This window comes from Salvelinus alpinus, chromosome 17 (assembly GCF_045679555.1).
Source record: "Salvelinus alpinus chromosome 17, SLU_Salpinus.1, whole genome shotgun sequence".
NCBI lineage: Eukaryota > Metazoa > Chordata > Actinopteri > Salmoniformes > Salmonidae > Salvelinus > Salvelinus alpinus.
In genome coordinates this window covers 21,634,200-21,658,265 of record NC_092102.1, presented here as the reverse complement: position 1 = coordinate 21,658,265, position 24,066 = coordinate 21,634,200, and the positions used below count along the sequence as shown (strand labels likewise).

The 24,066-nt window shown below is 44.3% G+C and overlaps 1 protein-coding gene across 10 annotated transcripts in view; it reads left to right on the top strand.

Moving 5' to 3' along the window:
* LOC139542501 (calmodulin-binding transcription activator 1-like) overlaps nucleotides 1-24,066 on the top strand; it is a 505,455-nt gene that overhangs the window by 448,632 nt on the left and 32,757 nt on the right. For 9 of the 10 annotated variants that reach the window (XM_071347989.1, XM_071347995.1, XM_071347990.1 and 6 more), the window contains 3 exons: nucleotides 868-3,167; nucleotides 11,995-12,121; nucleotides 12,443-12,577. In XM_071347989.1, the coding sequence (XP_071204090.1) occupies nucleotides 868-3,167; nucleotides 11,995-12,121; nucleotides 12,443-12,577 (2,562 nt within the window). Of the gene's footprint in view, nucleotides 1-867; nucleotides 3,168-11,994; nucleotides 12,122-12,442; nucleotides 12,578-18,363; nucleotides 18,637-24,066 lie in introns of those variants that run through there. The other variant, XM_071347993.1, reaches the window with a different exon arrangement.

Genomic DNA, 24,066 nt, shown 5'->3' with positions numbered 1-24,066 from the left:
CTCGGAAGCCGGATGTGGAGGTCCTGGGCTGGTGTAGTTACACGTGGTCTGCAGTTGTGAGGCCGGTTAGACGTACTGCCAAATTCTCTAAAACAATGTTAGAAGCGGCTTATGGTAGACATTCCTGCAGTCAGCATGCCAACTACATGCTCCCTCAAAATCTGTAGCATTGTGTTGTGTGACAAAACTGCACATTTTAGAGTGACCTTTTTTTATGCACCTGTATAATGATCATGCTGTTTAATCAGCTTTTTGATGTGCCACACCTGTCAGGTGATTGGATTATCTTGGCAAAGGAGAAATGCTCACTAACAAGGAATTAAACAAATTTGTGAACAACATTTGAGAGAAATAAGCTTTTTGTGAGTATAGTAAACTTTTATTTCAGTTCATGAAACATGGGACCAACACTTTACATGTTGCATTTATATTTTTTAGTTCATTGTAATTTGTAAATATTTAAACTGTATTATATGATAACTTTTTTCAATTCCACCAAAAATGAACACCCATCAAAATAAAGTTATCTTCCTTCTCTTTCTTGTGACGTGTCGAGACGGTTCATTAAATCTCCAACTAATATTCTTGTAGACAATGTATTCCATTGAACCCATTTCAGCCATTACCGGGGTGTGTTTGACAGGTGATTAGAAACATTTCCGCAGTCGTAACGTTAACGGGAAAAAAGGACAGGCACAAGCAAGAGTATGAAAGAGTCCCAGGAGTAAAATGAAAGTAATCAATACAGTGAGACTGAAGTGACAAGTGGAGATTCACTGTACTATTCTGTATTCTTTCTAAATGACTGATGACTTCTACTGTATCTCGAGCTATCTCTCAGTAACCTCTCCTATCTCCCTCTAACAGGCGCAGGGAGCAGCGTGCACCACAAGTGCAACAGCGCCAAACACCGCATCATCTCCCCCAAGGTGGACCCCCGTGGAGGCTACAGCAGCGGTCACTCTGAGGTCCAGAACAACGACGTGTCCGAGGGCAAGACCGAGCACAGCAGCCATGGAGGGGGAGGGAAAAGTTCCGGAGGGGGAGGGGGCAGCGCCAGGGAGAAACGCAACGGCAAGATTCCCAAGCCTGTTCTCCTGCACCAGAACAGCACGGAGGTGTCCTCTACCAACCAGGTGGAGGTCCCTGACACCACCCAGAACTCCCCCGTGTCCATCAGCAGCGGGCTGAACAGCGACCCAGACATGGCTGACAGTCCCGTGGTGACGGGCATGGGCCACGTGGCTTCCGTCATGTCCAGCCTGTCCCAGAGCGTATTCATGTCCGAGGTGACCGGGGACCCCGTCTACAGCATGTCCCCCAATGGGGGCCCCAACGCCCACCTCATGGGCCCCGACGCAGCCTCCCAGGGCCTGGTGTTGTCCGGTGTGGTGGCAGACAACCACAAGTTTGCCTTCCCCAGCGGAGGGGCTGGGGAGGGTCCCAGGGGAGCAGGGGGAGCAGATGGGCTGTCCATGCTGTCTGCAGCCGGTGTGTCTGAGGAGCTGGTCCTGTCCAGCAGCCTGGATGCCGGAGGCATGAAGATACCTGAGACCACCATGAACTTTGACCCTGACTGCTTCCTCAACAACCCCAAGCAGGGCCAGACCTACGGGGGCAGCAGGCTGAAGGGGGGCGGCAGCTCCTCCTCTTCCTCCTCTTCCTCCAACGGCACCAACGGCAGTATGCAGCGCTCTCCATCCATGTCAGACTCTGGATACAGCTTCAACTCTGCTCTGGTGAAGAACATCAAGACGGAGGACATGTCCTTCGAGCAGCAGCTGGCCACAGAGCAGGGCTATCAGGTGGGGGCGGTGGTGAGCTGTGGAGGAGGTGGAGCTGGTTCCTCTGGGGCTGGTTCAGCACAGGGCTCCCTCGGCCTGACCCCTGCAGGCTCTCTGCTGCCCTCTGGAGGAGGCCTGAGCCCCAGCACCACCCTGGAGCAGATGGACTTCAGTGCCATCGATGCCAAGCAGGAATACTCCTCCGGGGCTGGGTCAGTGGGCTATGGCCAGGCTATGAACAGCCCCCACCTCTCCCACCAGAGCCACTCGCCCAGCTTCTTCCTCCAGGACACCCAGCAGCCCGGCCAGGCCCAGCAGGGCAGGTCCTCCATGGGCCAGAAGACTCACCTGATGGAGCACAACTCCCACGACTCCACAGCTTACATGGGCCTGCAGGTGGTCAAGACGGATTCCCCTGGCATTAATGGCCACCTCCACCACCACCACCAGAGCCACCACAGGGCCAACTGCAACGGGGGCTCCCCCACCGAGGGGCCAGGGCAGGGGCCTGGGTCTCTCCAGCTTCTGCAGTACCAGGGGGGCTTCCCTGGGCTGGGGCCAGAGCATGAGGAGGTGGTGGGTCTGGAGCAGCCAGGCAGCGTGGGCTCAGGCCAGGCCGGGGGAACAGAGAACGGAGAGGGCCTACTGAAGCCTGGAGATCACCTCCAGGCCTGTGGAGGAGGCAACCCAGAGGGAGGAGGGACAGAGCACTACCTGCAGCAGGCCAACGGTGGAGGAGGTCAGGGAGGCGGAGGAGGAGGGGAAGGAGTGACCATGCATAATGGAAATGGCATCAACAACGACGGCAGCAATCGCTCACAGCAGCAGCTGCAGCCCCTCCTCCAGGGGGCTGGGATGGTCCAGGGCCTCTACAACACCGTGGGGCCCCACCAGGGCCTGGGCGGAGCGGGCTCTAACGGGGGAGCAGGAGGGGGAGGCATGGAGATCAGCCTGGACCACTTCGACATCTCCTTTGGAAACCAGTTCTCTGACCTCATCAATGACTTCATCTCTGTGGACGGTAGTGGAACCAACATGGCGGCCGGGGGAGCTCTTTACAACCACCAGCTGGTGGCCAACCACGGCTCAGACGGTCAGGCCACGCCTAGCGGAGCTCCCCAGCAGGGCCAGGAGGACGGAGGGGTAGGAGGGGCCCGGGGGGCAGGATACAGCCCCTCAGAGCTCTGTCTCCAGCCCTGCTGCAGCCCTCAGTCTCTGGGTGCCGGGGCTGGGGGTGCAGGGACGGAGTCAGGCTCTCTGGCATACATGGACGTGGCGGAGGTGGTGTCTGCAGCCGTGGCCCACGGGGCTCTGGGGATGTTGCAGGCCACAGGGAGACTCTTCATGGTCACTGACTACTCGCCCGAGTGGTCCTACCCTGAGGTGAGCCTCCACCACACTAGCAGTGCATATACTCCTTATTTCACAAAGCATTACACTCCAATTGAGTTACCAAATGTAGTTACAAAGATGTTTTGTCGTTGTGATTGGGTAAACGCATACAGAGAGGCAATTTCTCAAGTTCCACTTTGGTCAGACAGAAATAATGGATCTCCTTCAACCAACCTGAACTGCCAAAATATAGGAAACACTTTAGTAAACCAGGGATACAAAGTATATTGAAAGCAGGTGCTTACACACATGTGTGGTTCCTGAGCAATTTCTAACCAATGAATTAACATCCCATCATGCTTAGGGTCATGTATAAAAATGGTGGGCAGGAGGCCTCCAGAGTGGCGCAACTGTATAAAGCACTGCATTGCAGCGCTTGAGGCATCACTACAGACCCGGGTTCAATCCCAGGCTGTGTCACAGCCGGCCATGACCGGGAGACGCATTAGGAGGCACACAATTGGCCCAGCGTCGTCCGGGTTAGGGGCGGGTTTGGCTGGCCAGGATTTCCTTGTTCCATCGCGCTCTAGCGACTCCATGTGGCGGCCCGGGTGCCTGCAAGCTGACTTCGGTCGCCAGCTGGACGTGTTTCCTCCGACACATTGGTGCAGCTGGCTTCCGGGTTAAACGAGCAGTGTGTCAAGAAGCAGTGTGGCTTGACAGGTTTGCGGTTCGGAGGACACATGGCTCTCGGCCTTCGCCTCTCCCAAGTCCGTATGGGAGTTTCAGCGATGGGACAAGACTGTAACTACCAATTGGGGGAGAAACTGCTTGGTAGACCCAGTTGCTCAATAGTTTGGCTACCATTGCTATGCACTCATAGGATGACAATACCCCCATCCGCAGGTCACTGAATGGTTTGATGAGCATGAAAATGATGTAAACCATATGCCATGGATGTCTCAGTCACCAGATCTCAACCCAATTGACCACTTATGAGAGATTCTGGAGCGGCGCCACCATCAACAAAACACCAAATAATGCAATTTCTTGTGGAAGAATGGTGTTGCATGCCCTCCAACAGAGTTCCAGAATCGATGCCAAGGCGCTTTGAAGCTGATCTGGCTCGTGGTGGTCCAACGCTCTATTTAGAATCTTTATGTTGTCGTTTCCTTTGTTTTGGCAGTTACCTGAACATATCAACATAGTTTGAATGAACTGTAATATCACTGTGCAACCACCGGATGGCAGCTCAATAAAGTACAAAACAGAGAGTAAAGGAGTCTGTGTAATGCCAGTAGCACTGTCCAACCACAGGATGGCAGCTCAATAAAGTACACTCCCCTATGTATTTATTTGGACAGTGATGTTAATAAAACTTTAAATGTGGCTCTATACTCCAGCATTTTGGATTTGACATCAAATGTTTTATGTGAGGAGACAGAACAGAATGTCACCTTGTATTTGAGGGTATGTTCATACATATGTTTTACCTTTAGAAATGATGACTTTGTGTATCTAGTCCCCCATTTGAAGGTGTCATAAGTATTTGGACAAATTCACTTATAGTGTATTGCATTTACAGTCAAAAGTTAAGTATTTTGGTTCCATATTCCTAGCACGCAATAACTACATCAAGCTTGTGACAACAAACGTGTTGGATGCATTTGCAGTTTGTTTTGGTTGTGTTTCAGATTATGTTGTGGGATAAATCCATTTGAATTCAGTCACTTTTTGACAGCACCCCTTTTGATTTGAACGAAACCTTCGATACATATTTGCCCATCGTAGAAGTGCTCAGAAAGGGACTTTTTGGACCTGAGTGACAAAACATTCAAGAGATAAAGGTAATCAAAGTTGACCTATTTTGCATGCCCCACCATACCATGAGACATCCATTCTTAATCACTGGAAAAGATAAACAGTTGAGATTTATAGAATTTAGAGCTTACAACACAGGGTTGTCAAATTATTTTATCATTTCTGGAGAAAAAACATATACATATAAAATGTTCCTTTTTTTACCTTCAAGGCCAATTAATAACGCTTACTTACACTCCAATCTGTTTCAATTAATAACGCTTACTTACACTCCAATCTGTTTCAATTAATAACGCTTACTTACACTCCAATCTGTTTCAATTAATAACGCTTACTTACACTCCAATCTGTTTCAATTAATAACGCTTACTTACACTCCAATCTGTTTCAATTAATAACGCTTACTTACACTCCAATCTGTTTCAATTAATAACGCTTACTTACACTCCAATCTGTTTCAATTAATAACGCTTACTTACACTCCAATCTGTTTCAATTAATAACGCTTACTTACACTCCAATCTGTTTCAATTAATAACGCTTACTTACACTCCAATCTGTTTCAATTAATAACGCTTACTTACACTCCAATCTGTTTCAATTAATAACGCTTACTTACACTCCAATCTGTTTCAATTAATAACGCTTACTTACACTCCAATCTGTTTCAATTAATAACGCTTACTTACACTCCAATCTGTTTCAATTAATAACGCTTACTTACACTCCAATCTGTTTTAATTAATAACGCTTACTTACACTCCAATCTGTTTCAATTAATAACGCTTACTTACACTCCAATCTGTTTCAATTAATAACGCTTACTTACACTCCAATCTGTTTTAATTAATAACGCTTACTTACACTCCAATCTGTTTCAATTAATAACGCTTACTTACACTCCAATCTGTTTCAATTAATAACGCTTACTTACACTCCAATCTGTTTCAATTAATAACGCTTACTTACACTCCAATCTGTTTCAATTAATAACGCTTACTTACACTCCAATCTGTTTCAATTAATAACGCTTACTTACACTCCAATCTGTTTCAATTAATAACGCTTACTTACACTCCAATCTGTTTCAATTAATAACGCTTACTTACACTCCAATCTGTTTCAATTAATAACGCTTACTTACACTCCAATCTGTTTCAATTAATAACGCTTACTTACACTCCAATCTGTTTCAATTAATAACGCTTACTTACACTCCAATCTGTTTCAATTAATAACGCTTACTTACACTCCAATCTGTTTCAATTAATAACGCTTACTTACACTCCAATCTGTTTCAATTAATAACGCTTACTTACACTCCAATCTGTTTCAATTAATAACGCTTACTTACACTCCAATCTGTTTCAATTAATAACGCTTACTTACACTCCAATCTGTTTCAATTAATAACGCTTACTTACACTCCAATCTGTTTCAATTAATAACGCTTACTTACACTCCAATCTGTTTCAATTAATAACGCTTACTTACACTCCAATCTGTTTCAATTAATAACGCTTACTTACACTCCAATCTGTTTCAATTAATAACGCTTACTTACACTCCAATCTGTTTCAATTAATAACGCTTACTTACACTCCAATCTGTTTCAATTAATAACGCTTACTTACACTCCAATCTGTTTCAATTAATAACGCTTACTTACACTCCAATCTGTTTCAATTAATAACGCTTACTTACACTCCAATCTGTTTCAATTAATAACGCTTACTTACACTCCAATCTGTTTCAATTAATAACGCTTACTTACACTCCAATCTGTTTCAATTAATAACGCTTACTTACACTCCAATCTGTTTCAATTAATAACGCTTACTTACACTCCAATCTGTTTCAATTAATAACGCTTACTTACACTCCAATCTGTTTCAATTAATAACGCTTACTTACACTCCAATCTGTTTCAATTAATAACGCTTACTTACACTCCAATCTGTTTCAATTAATAACGCTTACTTACACTCCAATCTGTTTCAATTAATAACGCTTACTTACACTCCAATCTGTTTCAATTAATAACGCTTACTTACACTCCAATCTGTTTCAATTAATAACGCTTACTTACACTCCAATCTGTTTCAATTAATAACGCTTACTTACACTCCAATCTGTTTCAATTAATAACGCTTACTTACACTCCAATCTGTTTCAATTAATAACGCTTACTTACACTCCAATCTGTTTCAATTAATAACGCTTACTTACACTCCAATCTGTTTCAATTAATAACGCTTACTTACACTCCAATCTGTTTCAATTAATAACGCTTACTTACACTCCAATCTGTTTCAATTAATAACGCTTACTTACACTCCAATCTGTTTCAATTAATAACGCTTACTTACACTCCAATCTGTTTCAATTAATAACGCTTACTTACACTCCAATCTGTTTCAATTAATAACGCTTACTTACACTCCAATCTGTTTCAATTAATAACGCTTACTTACACTCCAATCTGTTTCAATTAATAACGCTTACTTACACTCCAATCTGTTTCAATTAATAACGCTTACTTACACTCCAATCTGTTTCAATTAATAACGCTTACTTACACTCCAATCTGTTTCAATTAATAACGCTTACTTACACTCCAATCTGTTTCAATTAATAACGCTTACTTACACTCCAATCTGTTTCAATTAATAACGCTTACTTACACTCCAATCTGTTTCAATTAATAACGCTTACTTACACTCCAATCTGTTTCAATTAATAACGCTTACTTACACTCCAATCTGTTTCAATTAATAACGCTTACTTACACTCCAATCTGTTTCAATTAATAACGCTTACTTACACTCCAATCTGTTTCAATTAATAACGCTTACTTACACTCCAATCTGTTTCAATTAATAACGCTTACTTACACTCCAATCTGTTTCAATTAATAACGCTTACTTACACTCCAATCTGTTTCAATTAATAACGCTTACTTACACTCCAATCTGTTTCAATTAATAACGCTTACTTACACTCCAATCTGTTTCAATTAATAACGCTTACTTACACTCCAATCTGTTTCAATTAATAACGCTTACTTACACTCCAATCTGTTTCAATTAATAACGCTTACTTACACTCCAATCTGTTTCAATTAATAACGCTTACTTACACTCCAATCTGTTTCAATTAATAACGCTTACTTACACTCCAATCTGTTTCAATTAATAACGCTTACTTACACTCCAATCTGTTTCAATTAATAACGCTTACTTACACTCCAATCTGTTTCAATTAATAACGCTTACTTACACTCCAATCTGTTTCAATTAATAACGCTTACTTACACTCCAATCTGTTTCAATTAATAACGCTTACTTACACTCCAATCTGTTTCAATTAATAACGCTTACTTACACTCCAATCTGTTTCAATTAATAACGCTTACTTACACTCCAATCTGTTTCAATTAATAACGCTTACTTACACTCCAATCTGTTTCAATTAATAACGCTTACTTACACTCCAATCTGTTTCAATTAATAACGCTTACTTACACTCCAATCTGTTTCAATTAATAACGCTTACTTACACTCCAATCTGTTTCAATTAATAACGCTTACTTACACTCCAATCTGTTTCAATTAATAACGCTTACTTACACTCCAATCTGTTTCAATTAATAACGCTTACTTACACTCCAATCTGTTTCAATTAATAACGCTTACTTACACTCCAATCTGTTTCAATTAATAACGCTTACTTACACTCCAATCTGTTTCAATTAATAACGCTTACTTACACTCCAATCTGTTTCAATTAATAACGCTTACTTACACTCCAATCTGTTTCAATTAATAACGCTTACTTACACTCCAATTTGTTTCAATTAATAACGCTTACTTACACTCCAATCTGTTTCAATTAATAACGCTTACTTACACTCCAATTTGTTTCAATTAATAACGCTTACTTACACTCCAATTTGTTTCAATTAATAACGCTTACTTACACTCCAATTTGTTTCAATTAATAACGCTTACTTACATTCCAATCTGTTTCAATTAATAACGCTTACTTACACTCCAATTTGTTTCAATTAATAACGCTTACTTACACTCCAATTTGTTTCAATTAATAACGCTTACTTACACTCCAATCTGTTTCAATTAATAACGCTTACTTACACTCCAATTTGTTTCAATTAATAACGCTTACTTACACTCCAATCTGTTTCAATTAATAACGCTTACTTACACTCCAATTTGTTTCAATTAATAACGCTTACTTACACTCCAATCTGTTTCAATTAATAACGCTTACTTACACTCCAATCTGTTTCAATTAATAACGCTTACTTACACTCCAATCTGTTTCAATTAATAACGCTTACTTACACTCCAATCTGTTTCAATTAATAACGCTTACTTACACTCCAATCTGTTTCAATTAATAACGCTTACTTACACTCCAATTTGTTTCAATTAATAACGCTTACTTACACTCCAATTTGTTTCAATTAATAACGCTTACTTACACTCCAATTTGTTTCATATTCGCATATTTTGTTGTGCCCACCCTCAGTTGAGACACAACATGCTCTTGAATACAAGGTGGGTGTCATGTTTTGGCTGATAAATGTATTAACAAGTGGAATCAAATTTAAATGTCAACTTTCAAATAGTACTACAAAGATGGTTGGAGGTCCACACATAAGAGAATGTTGACTTGAATGAGAATAGCTGTTGTTTTAAATTATACTGTCCTCCATTGGAAACATATTGAAATCATAGAAATATAGATAGTAGAATAGACATGACTATTTAGGTTAACATTCGACGGTGGGTGGACCGGTGGTCATCTTTGTGGTAGTAATTAGAAGTTAAAATGTCAATTCAATTTAAATGTCAATGGTGTACCATCTAAATTGCAGTGGTCTGAAGGGATAGGTCCATTCTATGAACACTATTTCTATGAATGAAATGACACCCACCCTGTATTCAAGAGCATGTCTCAACTGATGGCGGGCACAACACAAACACCTCAGATGATGTCAATTAGCGTCTAAGCTACTACATGTGCAAATATTTAAAGGTTAAAGGTTAAAAAAAAAAATATTAAAATATTTAAATAGTTTGACAACCCTGTTTGTAAGCTTTTAAATAATATCAATCTAAACCATTTATATTTCCCAGTGATGACGACATGGATGTCTCATGGTATGGTGGGGTCTGCAGAATAGGTCAACCTTGAGCACCTTTATCTCTTGAATGTTCTGACATTCAGGTCCAAAAAGTCCCTTTCTGAGCATTTCTTCAATGGGCAAACATGTATTTTTAATTTAAAAAATATTAAATTTTTTTACTTGGCAAGTCAGTTAAGAACAAAATCTTATTTACAATGACAGCCTACCGGGGAACAGTGGGTTAACTGCCTTGTTCAGGGGCAGAATGACAGCTTTTTACCTTGTCAGCTCTGGGATTCGATCCAGCAACCATTCGGTTACTGGCCCAACACTCGGCTATCTGCCACCCCATGGAAATATAAATGAATGGTAAATAATGTATTGTGTCATTTTGGAGACTCTTTTATTGTAAATAAGAATAGAATATCTTTCTGAACACTTTTACATTAATGTGGATGCTGCCATGATTACGAATAATCCTGAATGAATCGTGAATAATGATGAGAGAAAAAGTTACAGATGCAAAAATATCATACCCCCATTACATGCTAACCTCTCACCATTACAATAACAGGGGAGGTTAGCATACCCCCAAGACATGCTAACCTCTCACCATTACAATAACAGGGGAGGTTAGCATACCCCCAAGACATGCTAACCTCTCACTATTACAATAACAGGGGAGGTTAACATACCCCCAATACATGCTAACCTCTCACCATTACAATAACAGGGGAGGTTAGCATACCTCCAAGACATGCTAACCTCTCACCATTACAATAACAGGGGAGGTTAGCATACCCCCAAGACATGCTAACCTCTCACTATTACAATAACAGGGGAGGTTAGCATACCCCCAATACATGCTAACCTCTCACCATTACAATAACAGGGGAGGTTAGCATACCTCCAAGACATGCTAACCTCTCACCATTACAATAACAGGGGAGGTTAGCATACCTCCAAGACATGCTAACCTCTCACCATTACAATAACAGGGGAGGTTGGTCTGTGACTTTCTCTCTCATCATTATTCACGATTCATTCTTGATTATTCTTAATCATGGCAGCGTCCACATTAATGTAGAAGCATTCAGAAACATATTCTATTCTTATTTACAATAAAAGTGACTCCAAAATGACAAAATACATGATTTACTATTCATTTTTATTGGGCACAGCATAATCCAAACCACAACCAAAGCAAACTGCAAATGTATCCAACAAGTTTGCAGGGTCACAAGCTTGACGTAGTCATTCTGTGCTATAGGAATATTGGACCAAATACTGGACCAAATACTAAACCTTTGACTAAATTGAATACACTAAGTGAAGTTGTCCAAATACTTATGACACCTTCAAATTGGGGGACTAGATAGTCTAACGTGCTTTCACATCTACACGGTAAAACAGATATGTATGAAAATACCCTCAAATAAAAAGTGACATTCTGTACGGTCACCTTTTATAAAACATTTAAAATCCAAAATGCTGGAGTATAGAGCCAAATTAAAAGTTTTAGCTTCACTGTCCAAATACATAAGCGAGGGGAGTGTACTGTATGTACAGAGAACGTCGGTTTAACGCCAAGGACACTGTTCATCCACAAGATGGCAACCACTTTGGTCAAACAGAAAAATGGCTGTAATATCACTGTCCAACCACAGGACGGCAACGCAGTAAATATAGCAGAGACATTAAACGGTTGTGTAATGCCAATCTTCCACCACTTGGTGGCAGCATTTTGAGACTACGTCACTGTGTTCACGTTATTCCTACTATTCTCCACAAGATGGCAGCATGACATTAAATCATGGCCAAATTCACACTTGCTCCCTAATACCCAGTATAGATCCAGATGATCCAGTTTCCCGCGCTGTGAGTCTGTGTGCATATCTGTTTCAGGGAGGAGTGAAGGTGCTCATCACTGGTCCATGGCAGGAGGCCAGCTCTAACTACAACTGCCTGTTTGATCAGATATCTGTCCCTGCCTCTCTCATCCAGCCTGGGGTGCTGCGCTGCTACTGCCCAGGTAAGACTGGTCTCAGTGGCCTGGCCTTGACACACCCTCTGGATCCTTCCACCAGGGTTGACTGGAAACACAGTGTACTGTACCTACCAGGGATATCAGTCGTTATCTTTTAGACTTAGATCAGCATACATTACATGAAGGTCTGTACTCATGTCTCTGTTCCTCAGTTGAGATTGTCTCCCTGGCCACTGAGAAGTTTTAAGAAGAAGAATATAATGTTCCAAGGAGGTCTACAGGTGGTTAGAGTCAGGAGCATTGGAGTTGTAGCAGTTGTCAGTGAAGTGTCTGACTCGGACTCCCTCTGTCTGTCTCTGTCCACAGCTCATGACACTGGGCTGGTGACACTGCAGGTGACTGCCAGTAACCAGATCATCTCTAACTCAGTGGTGTTTGAGTACAAAGCCCGCGCTCTGCCCTCACTGCCCTCCTCACAACACGACTGGCTCTCACTGGACGGTAAGATATCTCGGTCTATCTTCCTCTCTCTTTTTGCCTCACTATGTCTTTCTGTGTCTCTTTATCTCTCTCTCTGCTTCCCCCTCTCTCTTTATTTCTCTCTCTGCTTCCCCCTCTCTCTTTTTCTCTCTCTGCTTCCCCTTCTCTCTTTCTCGCTCTCCCTGCTTCCTCTTCTCTCTTTCTCTCTCTCCCTGCTTCCCCCCCTCTTTCTCTCTCTGCTTCCCCCTCTCTTTCTCTCTTGTTCTCCTTCCCCGTCTCTCTTCCTCTCTCTTTTTGCCTCACTATGTCTTTCTGTGTCTCTTTATCTCTCTCTCTGCTTCCCCCTCTCTCTTTATCTCTCTCTCTGCTTCCCCCTCTCTCCTTTTCTCTCTCTCTCTTGCTCTCCCTGTCCTTCTGCCCTGGGCACCAGAGAAGTGCTATCTGCTGGCTCATCCTAAATGACTCTCCGCTGTGCTGTCGTGTTGCTGCTCTGTGTGTCACAAATCACAACTACCTGTGTATTTATATTACAGTATGTTCTAGAGGCATGTGGCTGTGTGGTGGCTGGTCCATGATGGACAGTAATCACTTGAAGATTGAGTTGGATTTCAGTACATTGGAGAGTACTAGTCCTTTTCCTGTTGTCCTGTATCTGTGAGAGGATCCTGTAGTGTTAATAATGTGGTCTGATAGACATTTCGGAATCAATATATGCAGTGAATCAACTTCATTATGGGCTTTCAGGACCATGGAGAACACTAGTCATCAGTCATCAGGTGTGATAGCAGCAGTGAGTCAACTCCATTGGGATCTTGGGATCAGGTTTTATTTCAGGACCATGGAGAACACTAGTCTTGTTCTGTGTCTTCAATGTTTTCTGATGTCAGGATCAATAGTTGGGTCAAATGAGTACCTTTTTGGTAGTGTAAAGATTTCATTTCACCTAGTTTTAACATTCTGCCATACAGAGCACATGTTCAATTTAATACAAAACACATTTTCCCATCTCAAGAGGTTAAATACCAAAATGACCACACTAAGAGACTATTAAGTGCCACATAAAGTAACAGGGTTGACCGTAACAGGGTTGACCGTAACAGGGTTGACCGTAACAGGGTTGACCGTAGCATGGTTGACCGTAACATGGTTGACCGTAACAGGGTTGACCGTAACAGTGTTGACCGTAACAGGGTTGACCGTAACAGGGTTGACGATTTAATCAGCCATAAATCCCATGTCAGGGGAAATGGAAGCTTGTTGTGTGCAACAGGGAGGGGCAATTGAATGCAAGCTTCATTACAATTACACATGAATTGTAATTGCTTAAGAAATTCTAGCCTGTCTATCTATGGGGAACAGGGTTGACGTGTTATGCTGGACCCCCTCAGTTTTCCACCACAAAACACTAGAAAATGGCCAAAAACAGTAGAACCAGCTCATGTTGGGGTTCAGTGGGTTGAAATCTTCCTAGAAGTCACAGAGGGACATGTCTAAATGCAGCATTTAGTCTTTATTCATACATAAAAAACCTGATTGAATGAATTCTTCATGTGGTCTATATTAAAGGGCACTTGGTTTAATAAAACAGGCTTTCAATCTTCAATATTGGTGCAAAATTCCTACTTAAAATATCAAAGTGAAAAGGCACTCCGTTCGTGGAACGACCCAATTGCAGTGGATCAACTGTAGTAGAAACTCAGTTCATCTTGGGTTTGATTTGGACCATGGCCCAGAACCATGAAGAGCACCAGTCCTTGTCCTGTGTCTTTCAGACGATGCTATTGTGTTCTGATAGACATGTCAGGATCCATATCTAATAGCTGCAGTGAATCGACTTAGTTGATCATGGATGTTAGAGTCTTGGCATCACTGCAAATAGATCTCCTCGAACCACTATGACATACATGAGTGTATGTTGTTCGGCACACATGGGAATTTTGATTGGCTGCACAATGAAGACTAGGGCTCAAGGACTTCGCAGCAGGAAGTCTTGTGAATTAGTATATTTAGACTGCAATGAAGTGAGGCACTTGAGTAGGGTGAGTGTACTGTATGAATGAATGGTGGAGGGATACACTGGTTCCGCCGCACCGCACCACATCTGCCTGGGAGCCGGTGGTTCTTGATTATTCAATCCCACTCCCTCAAGGGGCGTCTGCAATGCAGCTGTCCCGTCAGCCCGCTCCTGTACTCTCCTCCCCTCTCTTCACCATGCCCTACTTTAGCCTGTCAATGCACAGTCGCACACACACACTGCAGTAGCTGCCTCACAGGTCCATTCATACAGTACACTCACCCTACTCTCTCTGCCTCACAGGTCCATTCATACAGTACACTCACCCTACTCTCTCTGCCTCACAGGTCCATTCATACAGTACACTCACCCTACTCTCTCTGCCTCACAGGTCCATTCATACAGTACACTCACCCTACTCTCTCTGCCTCACAGGTCCATTCATACAGTACACTCACCCTACTCTCTCTGCCTCACAGGTCCATGCATACAGTACACTCACCCTACTCTCTCTGTCTCACAGGTCCATTCATACAGTACACTCACTCTACTCTCTCTGCCTCACAGGTCCATTCATACAGTACACTCACCCTACTCTCTCTGCCTCACAGGTCCATTCATACAGTACACTCACCCTACTCTCTCTGCCTCACAGGTCCATTCATACAGTACACTCACCCTACTCTCTCTGCCTCACAGGTCCATTCATACAGTACACTCACCCTACTCTCTCTGCCTCACAGGTCCATTCATACAGTACACTCACCCTACTCTCTCTGCCTCACAGGTCCATTCATACAGTACACTCACCCTACTCTCTCTGCCTCACAGGTCCATTCATACAGTACACTCACCCTACTCTCTCTGCCTCACAGGTCCATTCATACAGTACACTCACCCTACTCTCTCTGCCTCACAGGTCCATTCATACAGTACACTCACCCTACTCTCTCTGCCTCACAGGTCCATTCATACAGTACACTCACCCTACTCTCTCTGCCTCACAGGTCCATTCATACAGTACACTCAGCCTACTCTCTCTGCCTCACAGGTCCATTCATAGAACCAGTCTCACTACTCTACACTCCACACTAAGCTAAGGAGCTGAGGGAAAACAGAGTCTGATCTATTACCTTACTACTTCTATTAACCCTTTCCCCTCTCCCGCTCTCTGCCTTGATATTGTCTTGCTATTGGTATTGGCTTGTGGTTGCATTTTGCCGGTTATTTTGGATCCTCTCATTTGCCATGTATGGTAATCATTTATTTGATGTATTTTTCCACTCTGTTCATGTCCAAAGATTTCATGCTGGCTTTTCAGATGTATGCCTCTGTTGCCTCATGCCTGTCCTGATGATACTCATAAATACTAAATGGTGTTTGTTAAGTTCATCCTGCTAGAATCGACAGAGCCTGAAGCAGCTGGTCTAGTCCCAGATAGCACCCTATTCCCTATATAGTGCACTATGTGTGGGACTCTGGTCCCACACATAGGACCAGAGTCCTATGTGTGGAATAGGGTAGCATGTGGGACGCGACCTAAGCCTGGGTGGTTGAACAGGCCATCCCTTGGTCACTTGTCTCAGGTGAATTGATCCAGATTGGATCCAGATGATTGGTGAGATAAACTGATTCAGACTGGTGTCAGTTGATCCATTCATGTTTAAAAACTCAACATAGCAAATGTATGTGTGCTGTAGATTTCCTTTCTATTTAGTATAGTGTTTTTTCCATAAACCTGGCAGGACTGAAGGTATGCGAGTTCCCCTTTTCTTTACATACAACATTGTTGCAATGCTCTATTTAAGAAATACTCAACTCAATGTCAATCAAAGTGGATCAATTGTGGTTTGCTTAATGCTGTTTACGCAGGACTGCAGTGGCTGGTATGAATAACATACTGATTGCCAGTAACCTTAGTGACAAGAGAAAAAAGAACAAGGTGATACAATAGTATCATCCAGGATCATCCCCCCTGCCCTTTGCCCTCAGAACAGCCTCAATTTGTCGAGGCATGGACTCTACAAGGTGTCAAAAGTGTTCCACAGGGATGCTGTCCCATGTTGACTCCAATGCTTCCCACAGTTGTGTCAAATTGGCTGGATGTCCTTTGGGTGGTGGACCATTCTTGATACACACAGGAAACTGTTGCGTGTGAGAAACCCAGTAGCGTTTCAGTTCTTGACACAAACCGGTGCACCTGGCACCTACTACCATACCCCATTTAAAAGCACTTAAATATTTTGTCTTATCCATTCACCCTCAATGGCACACATACACAATCCATGTCTCAAGGCTTAAAAATCATTATTTAACATGTCTCCTCCCCTTAATCTACTCGGATTGAAGTGGATTTAACAAGTGACATCAATAAGGGATCATAGCGTTCACCTGTATTCACCTGGTCAGTCTATGTCATGGAAAGAGCTGGTGTTCATAATGTTTTGTAGACTCAGTGAATATGTAGCCATTTTACAGCTGCACAATTTATTATATTAAAATAAAGAATATAGTACGATATAGATGTTCATATTTCCACCTAATGCATTGTATACCGCTGCCTTTACATGCTTCATTTAATGAAATGTTGCACGTGCTACAGCACAGATAAACGTAACCTAGAAAAGACACCATTCCAGAGCTACTATATATGTAATACGACACTTAACCATTTGTGTGCCTGTATTGATCCATAATTATATCACTCATTAACCTACATCATTTAATTCCCATTCTTTAATAATAATAATAATAAGAGTTTAAATTGTCAGTAGGGTATAAGCTAAAGCTATTGGGCTCTCTTTCCCTTATCCGTTCATTTTGAAACTGTGCTATGATGTGCTAATGGTACGTACACAGCTGCCTGCCTTCCTGCCTTCCTTGATTTGTCATAATGCAGAGTGGGGGAGGAGCGCTTTTCCTTTCCTCTGCAGCACTGCAGGTACGGAGCCATGGGCAGGACAGAAAACACTGAGATATGGGAGCTGCAGAACAGGCTAATCAGAACCCACTAATCATTCTCTGTCCATGGTCCTGGACGGTCCCGGTGGCACTCGCTAATCGGGTACTGGTTCATTAGGAAGACAGTGCGCGCCAAATTAAGCCACACAGAGCTGCTAACCTCTCCGGTTGGTTCTCCATCTAATCTGAAAGTAAAGAGCTGTAGTAAAACTATCTACCAACCCGCATAACAAACCAAGAGACTGACCGTGGTCTACACAATGCATGGTCACGGTGTGCATGTTAGGTAGGCTAAATACGGTAAATTAGCGCAGACAGGGCAACAAGCGGTTTGCTCCAAATGAATCATTTCGATATAGACTGGAGCTGACATTTACCACGGGAGATAACGAATCCTTTGAATGCTACTCACTTTCAGGGACAATGAATCGAAGTAGGCCTAGCTGCAGGATACATATCAGGATGCGTCGAATATTTTCCCCATAAGATAAAATCAAACGAGAGAAAAACCGAATTGTACAAAACATGTACCCACCTCAGGTCTGTGTCGGTCGGCAGTTGAACATTAAAAAGTAAAAGTAACATTATAAATACTAATGAGAGCGCCAAGTTGGCGCGAGCTTTTAAAAGCTCGACGGCTTGAAGGGAAAACTAGGGCGTCTGTTTACCTGCGGCACGTGCGCACGACAACGTCTACTCTTGGCGATACGTTTTATTTTACTGCAGGCTAGTGAGGGACGGAGTAGAGAGAAGCGCAGGAGGGGAAGGAGGGGGTCGGAGAGAGAAAGAAGTGAAGGGGAGGGGGCTATGGTGGGAAGAGTAGTGAGCGGTATTTATCTCTCTCTATCTTCCCTCACGTCGCTCTTTCACTTTGTTCTATTGTTGATGAGTGCTCTATCGAGCTTCTACACGTCAAGGATATTTTTACTCGTAGCATCATTCATTACCTAGAAACTGTGGGAATTGGGAAACTGTGCACATAATTGAAATGCAGCATGCTTGGACTTTTGTCAGGATGCCAGTGAATGACATCTGCTTTTCCTAAAGAGAAGGGAAACAGTTTGGCTTTTCAGGGGGATTCTACCAATGGAAAATGAAGTAGAAGGTTAGATGTGTTTAGTTGCATATTTGTGGTGGACGGTGTTGTGGTGTATCTGTGTGTTATCTACTGGCGACTAACAGGAGACTGTACATTAACTCTGTATTGTTTCAAGACGAGTTATACCCTCAGGTTAAGCAGCCAGTCTGCTCGTTTACTATTGTTGGTCATGTTTTGTGGTGTGCTTTTTCAAAATGTTTAGTTTCACTGTCTGACTGTCTCCTTCATTTCACACTGTAGCAGTAGAGTAGTTAGTGTGGAACTACCACTGTACTCTTTGACTCTGTCTCATTATATGCCATTTCAGTTTTATTTGCATAGTCAATTAAACTGTAGCTTAGCATTGGTTCCAGCACTATCCAGAACATGCATAGGCTTCAAATGGTAGCATGGTTTCACAGCTTAATATCACAGCATAAGTATTACTCAAAAAGCCAGGTAGGTTATCGACAGTTTATGTATCGCCTACGAACGAGATACTCTCAAAAAGCCTGAAAATGTCGGTAGCAAGGCGGTGATGCTTTCACGTGTAGGTGAAGGAAGTTGCTAGGATACAACTACTAGAGATGCCTTTTTGATGACTGGACACTTCAAATACTTTGTCTCATGGCTTCAACGATATTCTGCAGAAGGGTTTTGTTACTAAATAGCTTTTCACGGGTTTCTAATAGCGCATTTCCCCCCTCTTGTTGATCATGTGATTTAAAAGTATCGAGGAGTCAGGCTAGGTGGCTGTCATCATCCTGTTGTTCGGTCATGCTATCTTTTTAGCTTCGGTCACTAAATCATATGTATCTTACAACATGCCACAGTTGTGAAACTGGTTTTGTCTCGTTGTATGGTCTGTATTATGAGCACGCGAGAACTAAAGAAGTCAGTTACTATTCATTAGTTTTCTAGCATCAAGTAAGCACGCAAAAGGTAGCCTGCTGTAGCCCTCCTGGTCAACTTGTTTTTGAGTTTAAGAAACACGATGCAGTGAATAGCAAAATGAGCGCTCGCGTAGTTTATTGTCTGCGAGAACGTTTTCAGCACCACGGGTCATTGGACAGCGACATTAGCGCGCGTCTATTTGTGAAAAGTATGCAGTTCACTTAGTATCATATTATTTTAGCTCTTCCCGTCATGTTTAATAACTGTAACAGATCTGTTGATTTGAATGTAAACTCTGAATGTAGCCTATCACTCGCCCACCTCTGCAAAAATATAAGTTACGTTCTTTACCCCCTAAAAAGCCCTGTCGAGTTGGTGTCACATAACTGCATGTATTGACTTTGTGAAAAGTAGAACAGAACTTCAGAGTGGCATGTTGCAGTCAGTTTATCCCGTAAGACATTGGCAGATGTCAATTCTTGTTAAACTAATGATAGCAACACACAGAAACCAGAGAAGCTATTATAATGTGCCTACCATAGTATGTTTCAAATGCAATTGTAATAATGTACTGCTGCAGGAGTTTGTCTACTCCATTCAGAAATGGTTGATAGAATGAGAGCAGCTCCAGTGAAGTGGAAATGCTTACCTGAGAATGGCCAGCCTCTGGGCATGGCTTTACAGAAACCTGTGGAGGGAGGAATTGGCTCTTTGGAGAACATGACTCATTTGTTTCTTCTCTCTATGCATCCCCTTAAGGCAATTTGTGTCTTCTCTCTATGCATCCCCTTAAGGCAATTTGTGTCTTCTCTCTATGCATCCCCTTAAGGCAATTTGTGTCTTCTCTCTATGCATCCCCTTAGGGCAATTTGTGTCTTCTCTCTATGCATCCCCTTAAGGCAATTTGTGTCTTCTCTCTATGCATCCCCTTAAGACAATTTGTGTCTTCTCTCTATGCATCCCCTTAAGGCAATTTGTGTCTTCTCTCTATGCATCCCCTTAAGACAATTTGTGATGACCCAATTCAAGTTCCCACACATAAAACGTTTTTAGCAAATGTGTCTGTGTGCCTCTTCAATAGCTCTACCATAAGTTATAGTTGTTGGTAAATGTTAATAGCTAACCCTTTACTGTTACCATTTACTCAGGCTGAGCACGGTATACTGTCAATAGTTGTGTGTTTCCAACACATATCAGTGGGGGACTATTACTTGCCAAGATGCTGTCATATCATACCACATGTCAGAACTATTACTGACACAGACAGGTGACGTTACATTGCTGTGACACATGCAGTGATTTAAATCAAATCAACGTTTATTGGTTGCGTACACCGTTTTGCAGATATTATCACAGGTGCAGCGAAATGCTTATGTTTCTAGCTCCAACAGTACAGTAATATCTAGCAATACAATCCAAATGTTTTAAGAAAGAACAAGAAATTAAGAAATGGCTTCTGTTTAGCTGACTAACAAGTGTAAGCTGTGCCTTCATACAGCTGCATAAGGGTATTTGTGTTGTCGTTTATCATAGTGTCAATCCATGTGTCTTCTTTAGGATAGCATTTTCATGGTTTTATGAATAGGATACTTTAGGGCTAGTTACAGAGGGTCAAAGACCATAACCACAAGACATGCTAACCTCTCTGTCACGCCCTGGCCTTAGTATTATTTGTTTTATTTATTATTTTAGTTAGGTCAGGGTGTGACATGGGTTATGTGTGTATTTTGGGGTATTATATGGTAGAGCGGGGTGTTGGTTGTAGTGTATGGGTTTGTGTTGAGTGTATGTATCTAGCTGTGTCTATGGGTGTGTGTAGTTTTCTAGGAAAGTCTATGGTGGCCTGAATGGGTTCTCAATTAGAGACAGCTGGTTTCTGTTGTCTCTAATTGGGAACCATATTTAAGGCTGCCATAGGCTTTAGCTGTTTGTGGGTCATTGTATATGTATATGTCGACGTAAGTAGTTTGTGTGTGCACTTGCGTTTTAGGTTTCACGATCGTTTGTTTGGTTAGTGTGTTAAGTGTTACGTGTTCATCTTCGTCGTTATAATTAAAGAAGATGTATTCAAGTCATGTTGCGCCTTGGTCCTCTCTTTCACGTCAACACGATCGTGACAGAATGACCCACCAATCTACGACCAAGCAACATGACCAGCGGCAACAGGAGCAGCGCAAGGAGAAATGGACTTGGGAGGAGATCCTGGACGGTAAAGGACCCTGGGCTCAGCCAGGGGAATATCGCCGTCCCAAGGCGGAGCTGGAGGCAGCGAAGGCAGAGAGGCGCTGGTATGAGGAGGCAGCGCGGCGACGCGGTTGGGAGCCCGAGAGTCAGACCCAAAAATTTCTTGGGGGGGGCACACGAGGAGTGTGGCAAAGCCGGGTAGGATACCTGAGCCAACTCCCCGTGCTTACCGTGGAGTGAGAGAGCGTCGTACTGGTCAGACACCGTGTTATGCGGTAAAGCGCACGGTGTCCCCAGTACGCGTGCTTAGCCCAGTGCGGGCTATTCCACCTTGCCGCACTGGGAGGGCTAGGTTGGGCATCGAGCCAGATGTCATGAAGCCGGCCCAACGTATCTGGTCTCCAGTACGTCTCCTCGGGCCGGCATACATGGCACCAGCCTTACGAATGGTGTCCCCGGTTCGCCAGCATAGCCCAGTGCGGGCTATTCCACCTCGCCGCACTGGCAGGGCTACGGGCACCATTCAACCTGGTAAGGTTGGGCAGGCTCGGTGCTCAAGAGCACGTGTCCTCCTTCACGGTCCGGTATACCCGGTGCCACCTCCAAGTACCAGTCCACCGGTGGCAGCCCCCCGCACCAGGCTGTCTCTCCGGGTTCTCTCTCCAGCTGCTCCCACCTGTCCAGCGCTGTCAGAGCTTTCCTCCTCTCCAGCGCAGCCAGTGCCTATACCACGCACCAGGCCTACTGTGCGCCTCAGCAGGGCAGAGTCGGCCGTCTGTCCAACGCCTTCTGCACTGCCTGTCTGCCCAGCGCCGTCTGAGCCATCTGTCTGCCCAGCGCCGTCGGAGCCATCTGTCTGCCCAGCGCCGTCGGAGCCATCTGTCTGCCCAGCGGCGCCTGAACTGCCCGTCTGCCCAGCGGCGCCTGAACTGCCCGTCTGCCCAGCGGCGCCTGAACTGCCCGTCTGCCCAGCGGCGCCTGAACTGCCCGTCTGCCCAGCGGCGCCTGAACTGCCCGTCTGCCCAGCGGCGCCTGAACTGCCCGTCTGCCATGAGCCTGCAAAGCTGCCCGTCTGCCATGAGCCTGCAAAGCCGCCCGTCTGCCAAGAGCCTACAGAGCCTTCCGCCAGACCGGATCAGCCAGAGCCTTCCGCCAGACCGGATCAGCCAGAGCCTTCCGCCAGACCGGATCAGCCAGAGCCTTCCGCCAGACCGGATCAGCCAGAGCCTTCCGCCAGACCGGATCAGCCAGAGCCTTCCGCCAGACCGGGTCAGCCAGAGCCTTCCGCCAGACCGGATCAGCCAGAGCCTTCCGCCAGACCGGATCAGCCAGAGCCTTCCGCCAGACCGGATCAGCCAGAGCCTTCCGCCAGACCGGATCAGCCAGAGCCGTCCAGCCAGGACCAGCCAGAGCCGTCCAGCCAGGACCTGCCAGAGCCGTCCAGCCAGGACCTGCCAGAGCCGTCCAGCCAGGACCTGCCAGAGCCGTCCAGCCAGGACCTGCCAGAGCCGTCCAGCCAGGACCTGCCAGAGCCGTCCAGCCAGGACCTGCCAGAGTCCGTCCAGCCAGGACCTGCCAGAGTCCCTCAGCCAGGACCTGCCAGAGTCCCTCAGCCAGGACCTGCCAGAGTCCCTCAGCCAGGACCTGCCAGAGTCCCTCAGCCAGGACCTGCCAGAGTCCCTCAGCCAGGACCTGCCAGAGTCCCTCAGCCCGGTGCTGCCCCTTATCCCGGTGCTGCCCCTTATCCCGGTGCTGCCCCTTATGACTATGGTGGGGTGGGGACCACGACCAGTGCCGGAGCCGCCGCCGTGGAAGGAAGCCCACCCAGACCCTCCCCTAGACTATGTGCTGGTGCGCCCGGAGTTCGCACCTTAAGGGGGGGGTTATGTCACGCCCTGGCCTTAGTATTATTTGTTTTATTTATTATTTTAGTTAGGTCAGGGTGTGACATGGGTTATGTGTGTATTTTGGGGTATTATATGGTAGAGCGGGGTGTTGGTTGTAGTGTATGGGTTTGTGTTGAGTGTATGTATCTAGCTGTGTCTATGGGTGTGTGTAGTTTTCTAGGAAAGTCTATGGTGGCCTGAATGGGTTCTCAATTAGAGACAGCTGGTTTCTGTTGTCTCTAATTGGGAACCATATTTAAGGCTGCCATAGGCTTTAGCTGTTTGTGGGTCATTGTATATGTATATGTCGACGTAAGTAGTTTGTGTGTGCACTTGCGTTTTAGGTTTCACGATCGTTTGTTTGGTTAGTGTGTTAAGTGTTACGTGTTCATCTTCGTCGTTATAATTAAAGAAGATGTATTCAAGTCATGTTGCGCCTTGGTCCTCTCTTTCACGTCAACACGATCGTGACAGAATGACCCACCAATCTACG